Below are 15,525 nucleotides of genomic sequence, written 5' to 3'. Positions count from 1 at the left end.
CGAGTAACATCAAAGAATGTTCTCAAACTTGAAGAAGTGACCAGTGTTATACATTATCTAGATAATTTTATCCAGCATAATTATTTCAGATAAATTCACCTTATCTTTAGTTTTGTAAAGATAATATGAGGCAAATTCAGAGTTAAGACTCTGATTAAATTTCGAAAAGATTAATTGAAAGAAACTGTTCGTAATTTACTACAACGAAAAAAAAAGATTCTATTCTTTGATGAAGATAAATATGTTTTTAGGGGTAGTGTAATGAATTTTCTATTGCATCAACGAAATTTCACTTGATCTCGCACTGTAAACTATCCTAAACAAAGTATTAAAGGTCATGCTCGAGAAAGATAGGCTGTATCCTACGACCATATCATACGAGATTGAATTCGTGAACAGACAGCAAAAATTTTGTGTTATTGCGCTAATAAGCATTAATATTGTGCAAGGACTGAACTATGGGAAAATTTTTTTGATTTATCTCTTTATCTGCGAAAAAAGGAATACAGGAGGCCATGAAAAACATTCCTAGGAAATTGCTTAATAAGCTAGATCGCTCTCAAAGGAGGAACACGTCCAATAACCCACTGAATAATATGATTTTCCAACGCCAAGTAACAAGATAAGTTGAATTAGATCACGGACAAGTATTACTGCTCTTATGCGATTCTCATAAATTGATTACAACAGAAATACCATTAATGTTATTACCTAAAAATAATTATATTATATTAAGAAATTCTATATGTATACCAAATTCATTGCATTTCTGCTGAACCGCTCAATAAATTATCATTCTTTTTTCTTAGTGCATTAAAAATTTTCCATTTTCATCATTATCCTTTTGTATATCCAGATCAAAATAAGGATAATCTCATCCTTTGCAGAGATAATTGCATGAAAAACTATCTTTTACCTTAGCTAGATCAATTTTAATATGCATAATTTGATCTGCTTGTCCTAAATTTGTGGTAACGTTACCATAAAGCCATGAGAGGAAATACAGGCTATCACGTCCGTTTTTTGTTAATGACAGGTTTTCTAGTGCGGCTCTAGATCATATTCTGTTGAATCGGGATGAAATTTCCGTTCGAAAATTTAAGAAGTAAGTAATTTCTCCTTATCAGTGAACGTTGAGAATTTTGTTACCTGGATGCTGGGTCTTTATCTGACGCAGCGCTTGTATACTGGATTGTAGCTCTTCTTCGCTCGGCACAGTTCGTGGCGCAAGGAGAACGACCACTTGACCGAGATTACCAATAACATACTTTTTGCTATTATTACTCCAAGTTTCATTCAGATAGGCACCAACTTCCTCGAATACTCTGGTGAGGTTCAGCGTAGAAGGCCCTTAAATTTATGCCGGTATGACAGAGTCAATGTTTGGAAATTTAAATACATGCAAGATTTGTCACCAAGCAATTTGACATACATGTTATTTGAGTAAAGTTCTTCAATGCATAATATATCGTGGATGGACTATGTGTTACATTGACTAGCCATTCTCCCGTCTTTCCATGAAGTAATCCCATCCTCGACCCGTACATCGAAACGTCCAAGTCTTCAAGCATTACTCTGCGGTACCAAAATCAATTTGACAACGTTATTATGAGAAGTGTTGATTCCTGACACAGGACAAGATAATTAGTATTATTATCTAGATGAAAATAGAAAATTATTCGTATGAAAATTCGAGTAGATGAGATGAAAGATGAACTTGACTCACGTTATTTGTATGAAATAGAAATTGAGATGAATTTATATAAGATTCTTATTCTGGATAAAATTATCTGGGCAAAGTACAGCGTTAGTTCCGAGCGATAAAACTGAATATAAAACTTGCGGTCACGATAATTAAGAATTTTCTAAACGTTTAAACGTTCGTACTTGAAATACGTACGATATAAAGTCTGCTGTATAATCTCGGGACCAGGCACCATCAAATGCAACAAGAATCTCTAGTTGAGGCTTTGATCCTGGATTATGGCATTCCGATTCAGCGAATAGATAGTTGTCGGCATAGGTTGAAAATGTGTTGACAGCAAAATTTACCATCCTCAGTAAAGCCTCCGGTGTCATATAAGCGATACTGTTGCGATAGGCCAATATCTGAGCTAGAGCATGGGTCTGATTTGAAAGAGAGATTGATTTAACCACGTTTTGAGCAAAATTAATACTCCGAAAATCTGTTAAAAGCTCCAAACCTGTTCAGTTATTATTGTCGTCGGTGCGACTAGCTGGAAATTTAACAATCGCTGACAGGCCTTCGCGTTTTTGTCGAAAGCTATCCCTTCGTAGCTGTAATACATATCCAGAACTTGGCTTAGGCGAAGACTGTGGAAGCTGTCGATCCAAGTTTGTAAATTTTTCCCTATCACCAAGCCTGAAATTAAATATGCTCCATACAAGATTTATAATTCATCGCTGATTGGCGCCTGCTGTAGACTAATGAAAACCAATGAGAATAATGTTTTCGTTGAATTATAGTCTTTATTCTTTCTTATCCTGTATTTCATCCATAGGGTTAAAAATTTGAACATACATTCACTATTTTTATTTTTTTTTTCAAATATCTATTTCACTGTTTCCATTTAAAACAGAATTGAGGAAATAATTTCTATCCATTTATTTATAAATGATATTTTTGTAAGCATTTTCCAGTTTCTATTTTAAATGTTTTGAAATATTTGACGTTTTATGACTCATTTCGAATACCTGTTTTACTATTTTCATTTTAAATAGAACCAAGCAAAGAATTTCTATCCTTGCACTTACAAATGACATCGTTACAAGCATTTGCAATTATCTGTTTCAATCGTATCCATGAAAACATTTTACCCAGGCCTATGGTTACCGTCTTACCATCGATTCCGCCGACAATCTCAGCCCGAGTCGCGTCTAAATGTCCATTATGATCTGTCAGGTAAAAGAGTCTCGGTTGCATCGTACTGTTCCAAAAGCCTGTCGCCCCCATTGTCATATCAGACGATACAACAGGCCCTTGATAAACTGCCATTTCCCCAATGTCTCCTTGAATGCAAATGAAAGTGTTATCGTAAAGACAAATTTATTAATTTTTCAATTTATAATTGTGCAGTTTTGTCTTGGCAAGGGAATTCTTGATTAGGAGAAGAAAAGTCACCTGCAAGCGTCGACACCCAAACGTTATCTAATTTGGAGGTAGATTCCATGAGAGACTGAAACCACATGGATCTTCCAAGTGCAATTTTGCCTTTCGGAACAATGAGATCAACTTCTTTCTCGTTATAGTTCAACGATGTAAACTCTGTTGTAATTGATTCTGCAAAAGTCGAGCACAAGTAACAGACTGTTGCAAATTTATTTTTCGTTACTTTCTTTTTGTATCCTCGCCGTAAAAAAGTAAGTGACGCATTTGTTGTCACGCAAAATTGTAATAAATTTTGTATCAACCTTCAATAAATGAAAATATCTTGGCAATTATAATGCGTTCTGTGAATGATTTTACTTCTGTGAGGCTTGAATAGACGATCATATCCTCGTATTGAGTAAAAGAAACGACATTCTAGATTCAATTATTTAAAATTTCATGTCAATTCGAAAAACAAATTATTATTCAAAATGTTCAGAATCATTGTAGATTATATTCGAATCTTTAGATACTCTGGAAATGACAGCATATAAAAATGTTTTTGAAGTGACCTCTGGAGATTTCAATTGTAAGAGAAATTACCCTACAAGCATTAGAACATCCTTACAGTTATTAAAACTTTTTCTTTAATTGCTGATATTTCAAATTGTGTTATTCGAATATGCTCAGAATCATTCCTATTATATCATAGGCGAAAACAACGAAACTGCTGGACATTTTTTGTAAATTTTTTTCGGAAAGTTCGAACTCAACGAAAACGAAAAAATGAATGTTGTGTCATTCAACAACGAATCATACCTTGGCGATACATCGGTGGTTCAGCAATTAACAACTTCACAGCTACATTCTGGGGCTGAAGGGATGCAGCAATCGAGGCGATGACTGCGCCAGGAGAAATTGTTCCGTATGGAGTGATAATGACACCGCTCTCAACGGGGCATATTGAAGCGACGCCAGACTTCGATCTGCCTGAAAAGATGCACGTTAATATCCGATTATTCTCCACTTCGTACTCGACTCTTTCGTCTTATAGTGTCTTCACCGGAAACTTTCTCACTCGGTGTGCTACACAATTTTTCGACGGTAGCCGAAGGATGCTCCCAAATGGTTGACGATATCATACGATGTAAAGTGCAGCGTTCTACCAAGGTCAGAGCCTCGGAAGGAAAAACTTGGTAATCACCAGGCACCAGTTCCTCGATGATTTTGTGCTTCTCTCGTTGAAATCCCGTGCCGCTGAAAGGTGATATTCCACTGGTAACAGCAACGTCTTCTTGATGCTCGATACCGTCGAATCTGAACCTTAAATTAAATTAAACATATCGATTACAGTAAAAGCATAAATAAATGCGGATGAATGATGACTTAGGAAAAAATTTCACTTCGACACTAAACTTACTTGTACGTCATGATTTCTATACCCCTTGGAAAGCGTGTAGATGAGACTTTACTGTATTTGCACATACCTGTGAAGCAATGAGGAGGTCATCGCTCTCATGTCCAATCTCGTGTACGCAAAATGCTCAGCCTTTTGTATGAGATCTATAAGAACGCGAAGATTTGTCGGTATCTCAGTACCTGCGACACTGCCATTTCGATAGCATTCCTCCAATCTGTCAGGAATACTCGTTTGACAGTTCACTAGCACAAGTCCTGAAAGATAATTCCAAAATTATTATGACGCAAGACAGATTTAATTTTTTCATCAAATCATTCGCCCTATTGTTATATCAAATTCACGAACCAACCAAGATGCGTTGAATAATTAAAAAACTGATGAATTAAACGGAATTGTGTTATTGTTGAATGGTGTAACCGAGAGGTCGCTGAATTATTTGATAATACAACAATGTGCATTGTCTATATCAATTTTGTACGCATGTATATTCATGAGAACAATTCAACCTACGTACCGTAATATATGAACACTAAAAGGACATCACTTTTCATTGTGACAGATTAAAGACATAACAGGAAATACCGTAGAATATCACGTTTAATAGTACACTATCCACAGTGAGTTAGAAGCGAAACGATTTAATAAGATAAGCCCCGTTTCACCTGTGATAAGACTGTGATAACGGAAAAACTTGAAATAGTTAAGTACACATACTCGAAATGACCTATTTGTGCCCTAACTGCAGTTTTGCACCAAAATAAGGAACAAAAAGACCGTAGATCTCATATCTCTCAATTAAACCAACATGTAAGTAGTGAACATTGGTATTGGTATAAAAGTTTGTATGCATGAGTAATTCTCCCTTAAGTCACAGGGATTCAAATTTTGACTTTCAGATTTTTATTTTTTTTTTACAATTTTTTACTTTTTTTTATATCCCAAAGTGTTTTTGATTTGCACTTATGAATTTTCACTAATCGATCATTAAATGTTTCTAAAATACGAGTTGATAACTTGTGACATTTTTTTCTCTAAGACAGCTCGCTATGGGATAAAAATTATCGGAACAAAACGTGTTCATTTTCATTCGAACTTTTCGAAAAAAAAAAAAAAAAAAAATTCGAATCTCCAACGTAAACCATGACATAAGATTTTTACTTTAGAATTTGATCTTCAATTTGTGCTTATATTCGGAAATCCCACGTCATCGTTTGCGATAGGAATTCGAATTGTTTTTATTTCGACAAGTTTTAGACGAGACGAACATTTTGTGTTTTGATAATTTTTCCCTTGAAGGGAGTAGAAAATCAATAATTAAACGATAAAAACGCTTTGCAATACAGATTTACAGTTTAAAAAATAAATCGAAATTTTTTTTCTTACTCAACTCTGAGAGTCAAACTTCAAAACCCTTCCTATTTGAGTGAGAATTATTCATATAACGTATGAAATGTAATCAGTGAAGAGAAACGAGAGAGAATCTTGCTCAAGTCGAGATAAAAAATGCCTGTATTTACATGGCTTAAAATGTTTCATCTCAGACGAAAAAAGTTCAGCTATTAAATTTGAAGTACCACAAGTCGTAGTTGGATTTATAATATTTTTCTCAATCCGAACGGTAAAACTTGTTGCATAAAGCAAAAAAGAAATCCTCACGAAAAGTTTTTAATTTTAAAGTTCATTTTCAGAATTTTAAGTCTTATCATTTAAATAATGCGGGCAAGATGTAATTTTTTCAAACAGTTACCACTCATTGTCAGTTACATACAATTAAATTCTCTACTAAAGTGTTTGTCGAGTGAAATCCGTAGTTTAAACGGTTCAAAAGTTATAAGTCAATTGACTCGAAAGTCGATGTTCTGTAACAAACGGCGTTCCAAATTCAAAAAAGAAAGAAATTAATATCCAATTGGAATTCCTAACTACAAATTCAGATTCGTGACTAACAATTCAAATGCCCTCAGGTACCATATTACATGAAAATTTAACGATTTTTTTATTTTTAATCACTGCAATGAATGGAATGGAATGGAACCACTACAAATTTTGAAAGTCTAACCTTGTAGCCGCGATCAGCGACACAAAAAAACTTCAAGTACCAATTTTCATTCGAATCCGTTCATCCGTTCTCAAGATATCATCAGTTTATCTTATTTTTTGGAATGCTTTTATTCAAATAAATCAAAAAGTGTTGAACCGATGAAAGCTAAAATCTAATCAGTTCTAAGTTTGGAGAAGCCGCGTTGATTGATATCAAAATTATTGAAATTCGGTAACTCGTTCTCGAGGTATCGTTAAATGAAAAAAAAAAATTGGCCACGTACACACACACACAGCCGCACAACCGAAAATGTTCGGAGGTGATTTTCTAGATTTTGAAACGTCGAGATCTAGTGAAAGCTTTTTTCCCCTGAAAGCAGAGAAACGGAAAGTTAAAAATTAGTATTTAAACCTCTTCAGTGGCTAAACGACTGATTTTGCATCACGAATTCAACTGATTTCTAGGTGGAATTTCATTCTCTACAAAATGTTTCCAGGATGAACATTGTATTTCTTTTTTGCCCTTCATATATACACGAGCAACATAAGAAGATGTTCAAAAACGTTGAAATTGACGAATGGATCAATTATCGTTTGCCAAATATAAAAAAATGTCGGTTACGACCTTATACAGGTAGGTTCGATATCATGTTTTGAGAAAATAAACATTTTTTAAATATTTGCTTGAAACCCATAAATCCGATGTCTCGACGGTTTTTGTGTCGTTTACGAGAAAAAAAGAGACTAAAATGGCAGATGCGACCTCATACCGATTGTAAATTCGATAAATAAAACTATATTTTAGCGCTGAAAGGTTGGCATATCCACAAAACATAAAAACTCATATCTTTATTTATTTTTTCGAATAATTTTAGTTTAGTTATGCATTTCGAATACCGTGAAAAACATTATTCAACCTTTTACCACTAAATTCAACTTTTTGGCACATACATACTTATACCGTTACACACGCGATTCTTTATTCAGCTAGAAAGATGTAAAATTGGATACAAGAGATATTCTTCCGGGGGGATTTTTCCCCGCCAAATAAAAAAGCAATTTTGCTTCGAAATGCCCTCATGTATACATGCAGGTACGCATATGTATGTCAATTGATGCAGAAGGGGCAACCTGTTAGTCACCGCATACCGTATCTTATCATCTGATAGTGATAGTAGATTTCGTACGTAGTCACATAAGGTGTGGTGCTGAGAATCGGTAACAGAGATCGATAGTTTATAACAGTGCGTGGAAGAAAAATACTGACTGGAAAACTGTGCCTAGTGTTCGAACGTACACTGCCTAATGGAAATATAATTTCTCTGCTGTTTCGTAAGTGTTAATATCGTCATTGGCATCGTTATTGCTGTTACTACTAACGGGTAGCTCATTAAAACCGAAAATTATGAGTTCAAACAGTTGTATATTTTGTCCGTATACGTCGATGAATTGAATCTCTCATATTTTTCAATTTCAGAAACGAAGAAATGAAGATACTCTTATCTTTAACACTCATTTACCTTGCAGGTAAGATATCGATGGTGCTATGCCACATTTAATTAATATAATATGTACATATTGTACATACAGTACGTTCACATTATCCTGACATTAATTTCTATTTCGAGTATAATTTTATATGAAAAAATCACTATACTAGTGACTAATCCTGATTTGCTTTATCTTTTTGCTGTACAATAAGTGATTGCATTCTGAAGTGAGATTACTATCAGTCATTATTTAGTTCAATAATTGATAATGACTAGAGTTAATTGTATATGTATATATAAAACCGAAAATTTAAATTGGTCTACATAATACATATAATTAGGGTGTTTAAGAAAAAAAACGATTTTTTTTTTTCTTATGGTGTCCAAAAACTGATAGTATAACTAAAAACAAAAATTTTGGCACCAATATGAGCTCTTAATATCAATAGTAAGGTTTGCCTCGATCCATTTCTTTATTTTCCATTTAAATAACAAGGGAAATTTTTTTTTTATTTTTGCATTTTCATTACTTTGGAACGGTTCATCGTAACAACAATCTAAAAAAAGAGATTTGTAGGAAATTTCAAGCTCTACAAAAAACGTCTGAAGATCAAAGTTCCTCAGATCAACCGTTTCAAAGATATCAGCCATTAAAAATAACATTAATCAAAAATTTGAAATATTTTCCAACAAAACTACAAAAAAATATCATATGCCATATTTATATTATTTTTTTACGTAGAATCACTTTAATTCTGTTAATCTGAGTATGTCAACTTTTTTCTCTGCTAATTAATTCAATACTTAACTCACAAAAAGCACAAATACATAAATATAAAGGTTAAAAATATCACATAAATGATTTTTGTGCTTTTTGTGAGTTAAGTATTGAATTAATTAGCAAAGAAAAAAGTTTACAGGCTCAGGTTAACAGAATTAATGTAATTCTCCGTAAAAAATAGTATAAATATGGCATATGATATTTTTTGTAGTTTTCTTGGAAAATATTTGAAATTTTTAATTAGTGTTATTTTTGATCGCTGATATCTTTGAAACGGTTGATCTGAGGAACTTTGATCTTCAGACGTTTTTTGTAGAGCGTGAAATTTCCTACAAATCTCTTTTTTCAGATTGTTGTTACGATGAACCGTTCCAAAGTAATGAAAATTCAAAAATAATAAATAAATTTTCCCGTGTTATTTAAATGGAAAATAAAGAAATGGATAGAGGCAAACCTTACTATTGGTATTAAGAGCTCATATTGGCGCCAAAATTCTTGTTTTCAGGTATACTATCAATTTTTGGACACCATAAGAAAAAAAAAAAATTTCTTTTTTTGAAACACCCTAATATATATACAATATATATATATATATGTAAAAGTACGACAAATGTGAAATCCTGTAACTACTTTGCACGAGCAACTGATTATTAATTCGTTTACAAAGAGCAGCTTTTTTAATAACTAAAAATTTTGTAGATATTAATCTCCATATAAATACCTTTTTACTTATTTTATACTTAGAATAAATTTAGAATAAATATAAACTGATCTATGCATTCCGACGACCAAATATATGATACGATGCTGCAGGAATTGCGGCGCAAGAAAATGCTGCAAGAAACATTCCCGCCTCGTTACTCGAGTGTTATAACACAACGGCTATGCTGGTAAAAGACAACAGGCTGCCACACAGCATGCCTGCTTTGATAGCCCTGATTCGTAAAATTGAGAATACGGCAGGCCTTAACATGGATCTTCGCACTCTATCAATAGCTCTTCTCCACAGGTAGATGAACAGTTGAATATCAAGAACAATAATTTAGACAAGTGCAGGGTTGGGTAATATTTGAAAGGTTTACATTCTATTTTCTAGTCCCTACATTAAATAGTTTTGAACATGCATTTTCTATTTTCTATTTAAAATAGAAAATAATGTACATTTGTCCAATTGTCAGATGCTTCGAGTGAATTTTACACTTTTCTCAGAACACTTTGGCCGATATTCTAAAACGGTGCGCTCGATTTGGAATAAGTTGTGTCATAATTGCGACGTCTTTGCTTAGTTTTCAACTTAAAGACAGTATGTTCAGCAATGCACCGATTCACTCGCTGAGATAGAGTAGTGGTTTGATATTTTTCTTTACTGAATCGCGTGTGAAGACAAAGTATGTCTGTAGATAAATATTATAAACAGCGTGTGATAGTAGTGGAATATCTTTTCAATGATAATGATCAGCTAGATCTGGTGAAAATCTTTAAAACCGTAGTGTGCTTTGAAACTCTGTACTTGACATACTACACTACTAAATACAATCATTTTTACGACAGAAATTATATAACGAGTTGCACGGTTATTTATGGAAAAAAATCAATGCATTCACAAAATAAATTGCCAAGTAATATAATGCGTATCTCAGTTAATAGGAAAATACAAATATTTACAGTATTTATTACCATATTACATTTTACAACTGAATTCAAATACCTGCGTTTACATTTGTAGTTTCTAATTGAAGAAAGTAGCATTTCCATTTGACCATTCAAATACTATTTTTAGACGTATTTATCATTTCCAATTGCATTGATGACAGCATTTTATCCAGACCTGTGGATACAACAAATAGAAATCTGATAAGTTTCGACAATTTTGATGTATTTTGTTGTTTTTTTTTTTTTTTTATCATATCCTGCATTTGCTGTGAATGAAAATAACCTTCCATTACGCCAGGTTCCGGCAAGATGGTATCGAAAGGAATCCGTCTGTTCAAGTTCAAGATGGAATAGTGCCTTTTTCACCAACAGGAATGTCTTTTTCTCGGCACGCTGCCACACTTAAACTTATCCCAGGGAATGCTATATCATTTCCGAACAGCAGTTTAACTGCCGTTGAAAGAGTAAGTACGAACTCTTTCACTATTATAGGGTTTGTACGCTTTTTGAAATCTGGAAAATGGGATTTTTCCAGTAACCTTTCAAGAAATATGTAGCTGATTAATGACAATTTTTTTCTCACTAATACTAATACCTTCAATATCAACTAGTAACTAACTTACCGTCTGACTCTCAATTTACAAACAACAGCCTGTGATTTTTTGCTAGAAAAAAAAAAGTTTGGCATTAAATAAAGTACGTAGAATGCATGGTGGTGGTGGTGGTACGAAACAAAATTTGAGGTACAATTCTTTTTCTTCTCAAAACTGCCAATACTTTGTACAACAACGAGTTTATTTCTTCGACAGAGTCAAAATTCCAGTCTTATTTTCGAAATTCCCTCACTTTTCCCTGCTGTGAGAAATTTACTGAGTTTTCCCGATTTTCCACGTTCTCCCTGTGCGTATGAACCCTGTATTAGCACTCTGGAGAAAATTTTAGTTTGCTGAAAAAGATGCATGAATTGTGTGAGCGTATTGTAAAAATTAAAAAACTTGTATGCAGTAAGATTGCGCGGTAAATGTGCAAGCATTTCTACACAAGACAAGTGTGCAAAAGTTATAGAATTTTAGAACAACTGCACACTATCCTATAACATTTTGCTTACCAACTTTTAGCCAAATTTCTATATTTTCGTTTGTTGTATTATCTGATTCTTATTAGTAAATTTACCACCAAAATACCGTCATCCATTAACAGTTATAAACATTCTGACAACAGGAAGAAATCAAGTGATTTACGACGACAAACTTTAAATACATGCGAAGGATGTAGGATTACCTTTGGTAATAATGCAATGAATTTGATGATGGTTGGTTGAAAGAATGTGTACAAAAACGACAAGCTCCATTTATTGTTACATTAGTAAGGTAAAAATGTGGTGAAGTATCTGAAATGAAATTTGTTGAATTCATTCCAGGAACGTATTTAATTTTGTGTATTTTAAAAATTTAGTACAAAGCTTTGTAGAAAAGTTGTCACAATTTTTTACAAATTTTATATGCTTCACGAACATGCTTTGCACAAAAATATTTCCATCAGGGAGTGTGCGGATAGAAAACTGACTTGCAAAATATATATAAATGAAATAAAATTGCATCTACAAGATCTCATAGAGTTTTATCTTCTGTACCGAACATATTGAAAATGTTTTTACCTTTGCAGTGTTCGCTCCATTACATGCTGTCGAGTAGTTTTGAGATGATACAACGAGACGGTGAGAGTTCAGTTTGCAGCACGATATCTCAAACAGCTCAGTATAGAGTAGAGCGAAATGTTGGTGAAGAAGATGCGACAGAATCTGAAAGCATTGGAGATGACGTTGAGACGTTAACTCCGCAGGAGTTGTGAGTATACGTGTTTATTATACTACTGTCGATTAATCCTCAACTATGCTTTAATCAATGATGAATTATAAGCTCTTGTGAAACTTCTACCAATTCTTGTATTTGTTGATTCAGAGAAATGATTAAGCACAAGACAAATGAATACCAACCCAAAGTGACAATGGAGGATCCGAATTGGTTGTATCCAGCGCTTCCTCCAAACCACCCTGACAGCGCACGCATTACTACGTACACACAAAGTTCGTGTCCTGTGGAAAATGGCGTAGTAAAGACAAAGTAATTTTCATCCATTTTACATATTACTCAGTAAATAGAGAGAGAAAAACGTCTTACAGTAGCAGAAAAGCTTGTTCGAATGTCAAAAACATTCTAAGATATTTGGATATGTTGCAGATGGGGTGCTGTTTCCATGGGTCCTGTATTGGCAGGTATCGCCGCTGCTCTCGAGCCACAGACGGTGACTCTTGCTGAGTTACTAAGTGCAGATTTGGAGGAAAAAGGATACACTTCCGGTCCTGCTTTGACCAATAGATGGATCGCTACATTAGGAGGTATCAAAATCGGTTACTCCAAAACAACTTAGAGAGACATGTTAATTTTACTCAAAGCGTCTGTAAACTGAGAAAAATTTCTAGTCGTGGCATCCATCCAGATCCTTACTATTCTCATTTTCAACCGTAATAGAAAAATATTTTACTTCCCGACACACAATGAAAACTAGATTAGTAGCCGTAACCAGAAAATCCAGCGTTTGTTATTATTCTTATTGACTATTATAACTCGTACTATATTTTCTTGTAACTGTTGTGATGATTAGATGTTGAGGCGTTATTTATCTGAAAATTTTTTATTTTGACAGCTATAATCACACTTCTAATAGTTTGTAATTTCTATTAAATTTTCTTACAATTCAAAGCATATTTAGGCCGTTGTGCGAACGATACTCATTTTACTAAAATTCTCCAATAACTACAGCAAAAGAAATATTTCTCAGTGTAAGCAGAAGTTTGAAATAACTCTTCTTTTGAGGGATTCAAGTACGAGATATCTTATGCCTTGAATTGCCATTTTGTGCATGTAAAAACCTTCAACAAGATTAGTGTATTTAATTGCACAAGTGACGAGGCAAAAAATCGACATTTTGTCACTGGCCATGTTTAAATTGAGAGAATATTTTTGAAAAAACTATTTCTTGAATTCTGACATTCTCTGAAAATCTTTAAGAAATTAGACGATTTTTTAGAATAATTAATACAAATTTAACATTTCTGAAGAATTCAGATACTTTGAAATGCGTAGAAAAAGTCTAATTCTAGGTCAAATTGGTATTCCTGCGATAATTTCTGAAGATCATTTCTCGCAAAAGGGATATGCTTAAGAGGGCCAATTTCTCCATCAGGTCAATACCCATTATTTTAAGAAGCATGTATAAGTTGACTAATATTAGATGAATTCAGTTTTAAACGATCTGTTTTTCAATATATTGAAATATCCTGTCATCCACGAATAACTATATTGTGGTAATTTTCCCATAGAATTATCACGATACTAATACTATGAATGTTGGGATAATATTGCAACGGAACCTTGACTTTAATTTTGTCAAAGGTGACTTGGCAGAAGCAGCACTAATCCAAGGACCCGGGCAAGTGAGTTCGATAAATATTGGAGCGATCGGTGGCTTCAATTCTACAGCGCTACCACGATGGTATTTTCTCACTACCAACGAGAACCTTGAAACGACGACCGCAGAAATACGAGGAGATCTGGATGGGCTCATTCTGGCTGACAGTGTTGCTTCTTGGTACTCGTCAGTTTCGACTTTGAGGCTTTCACAGATTCTCGACATGTATTACAGCTCACGAGGGGTGTTCAATTCTACTATGCGTGCTTGCAACAGGAGAACGTTATTTAGTACTGTCGCCGAGAACGCCACGATGGTGAATCAGGTGAGACAAAAATCGAGTAAACAGTAAAATACGCAGTACAATTGAAAAGAATTACATATGAGTTGACCCGTAAATTTTCTGCCAATTTCTTAGGGTGAAAGTTTCAATCTGGCTGCAATTTGAATGTGTGTTAGGGGTGTATGAGGTATGAAAACATTCAATTTCAGGCCTCTCAGCATAACAGTTTGCCAGAAACACGTTTAGCAATATTATCACGTTTTTGAAATGAACCTTCGTCTTCATATTTACAGTACTTGCTGACGTCGCAAAAAAATAATGACCCAATGTATTTAGCGTGTAAAAAAAGTCAGATCTTTCCGAATATGGAACCCATTTTAATGTAGACCCTCAGGAACTGCTGAAACTATAAGTATTTAAATTACAGCCTGGCAGATCAAAATTTGAACTCTGAAAAGTTCGCCAAAAGTTGACGGATTGGCACACATACTCTTGCAAAACTACTTTCACAAAGCGGATCACATGCTAAAAACCGTTTTTCTCTTCAGGTGTACAGTTCAGCCCTGCTTTTATACGAGGAAGTCGCAAGAGTGACGATGAGTGCTGAGCGCATACAGAGCCTTGCCACTATTGCAGCAAATGCACTTAGCGTCTACATTCGTACGTCATATATTAGTAAATTATCAATACCTACGATCATGATAGATTTAGCCAATCCAAATGATTATTTTTATTGAAATCTTCAGCCGCGTCGATGAATAGTGATTTACCCTGTGATGCTACTAACGCGGTAAATGACTCCAACACCGCTTCTGCTGATTTGACTATCATCATTGATACTACATGGCCATTTACTACGATCCAACCGTTTCTCGCGTAAGTAATTTACCTTTCAGGGAGATTCACTCGTTATCGGTATTAAGAATATTTTATCCCTCTCAGCTGTTCGATAAATATCTTACAATTCGTAAATTTAATTATACTGATTCTTCGTGTTTTTGGAAAAATATATTTGTGAAACCTTATTTGAAAGGTAAGTGAAAATTAAAAGAAAAGCGAGTTACTTCACTCGGTTTTAAAAGCCCTCAGACTTTTTCCCCTGACTTCCTGCTTCCAAATATCGTATTTCGCAACACTTTTCCTATGTTTTAAAAAACTTTGCAAATCGAATAGTTAATTCAAATCACAAGTGGTAGTTAGAAACGCGAGAACCGCATTGAACATCAGATTTCGCCTTTCCAAGAACAACTTGTTAACATTTTTCAGTTTTCCAGGTTT

At 34.1% G+C, this 15,525-nt stretch overlaps 2 protein-coding genes across 3 annotated transcripts in view; one reads left to right on the top strand and one right to left on the bottom strand.

The window, feature by feature from the left end:
- Positions 1–10,901, bottom strand: part of LOC124182693 — a 13,404-nt gene extending 2,503 nt beyond the window's left edge. Inside the window, exons 1-11 of one of the 2 annotated variants that reach the window (XM_046570266.1) lie at positions 10,777–10,901; positions 10,549–10,668; positions 4,597–4,783; positions 4,188–4,432; positions 3,929–4,099; positions 3,143–3,301; positions 2,863–3,030; positions 2,205–2,383; positions 1,901–2,127; positions 1,433–1,575; positions 1,150–1,350 (exon numbers count right to left, since the gene is read on the bottom strand). In XM_046570266.1, the coding sequence (XP_046426222.1) occupies positions 1,150–1,350; positions 1,433–1,575; positions 1,901–2,127; positions 2,205–2,383; positions 2,863–3,030; positions 3,143–3,301; positions 3,929–4,099; positions 4,188–4,432; positions 4,597–4,783; positions 10,549–10,603 (1,735 nt within the window). In that variant the 5' untranslated portion in view covers positions 10,604–10,668; positions 10,777–10,901. Of the gene's footprint in view, positions 1–1,149; positions 1,351–1,432; positions 1,576–1,900; positions 2,128–2,204; positions 2,384–2,862; positions 3,031–3,142; positions 3,302–3,928; positions 4,100–4,172; positions 4,433–4,596; positions 4,784–5,043; positions 5,138–10,548; positions 10,669–10,776 lie in introns of those variants that run through there. The other variant, XM_046570267.1, reaches the window with a different exon arrangement.
- Positions 7,747–15,525, top strand: part of LOC124182691 — a 15,958-nt gene continuing 8,179 nt past the window's right edge. Inside the window, exons 1-10 of the mRNA XM_046570263.1 lie at positions 7,747–7,901; positions 8,047–8,096; positions 9,654–9,849; positions 10,792–10,957; positions 12,159–12,340; positions 12,455–12,616; positions 12,734–12,891; positions 13,949–14,289; positions 14,796–14,907; positions 14,994–15,123. Coding sequence (XP_046426219.1) covers positions 8,057–8,096; positions 9,654–9,849; positions 10,792–10,957; positions 12,159–12,340; positions 12,455–12,616; positions 12,734–12,891; positions 13,949–14,289; positions 14,796–14,907; positions 14,994–15,123 — 1,487 coding nt within the window. The 5' untranslated portion in view covers positions 7,747–7,901; positions 8,047–8,056. The remainder of the gene's footprint in view (positions 7,902–8,046; positions 8,097–9,653; positions 9,850–10,791; positions 10,958–12,158; positions 12,341–12,454; positions 12,617–12,733; positions 12,892–13,948; positions 14,290–14,795; positions 14,908–14,993; positions 15,124–15,525) is intronic.

The sequence above is a fragment of the Neodiprion fabricii genome, chromosome 5 (assembly GCF_021155785.1).
Source record: "Neodiprion fabricii isolate iyNeoFabr1 chromosome 5, iyNeoFabr1.1, whole genome shotgun sequence".
Classification (NCBI taxonomy): Eukaryota; Metazoa; Arthropoda; class Insecta; order Hymenoptera; family Diprionidae; genus Neodiprion; species Neodiprion fabricii.
Note: the sequence above shows the minus strand (reverse complement) of the source record. Positions and strands in the feature narration are given on the sequence as shown.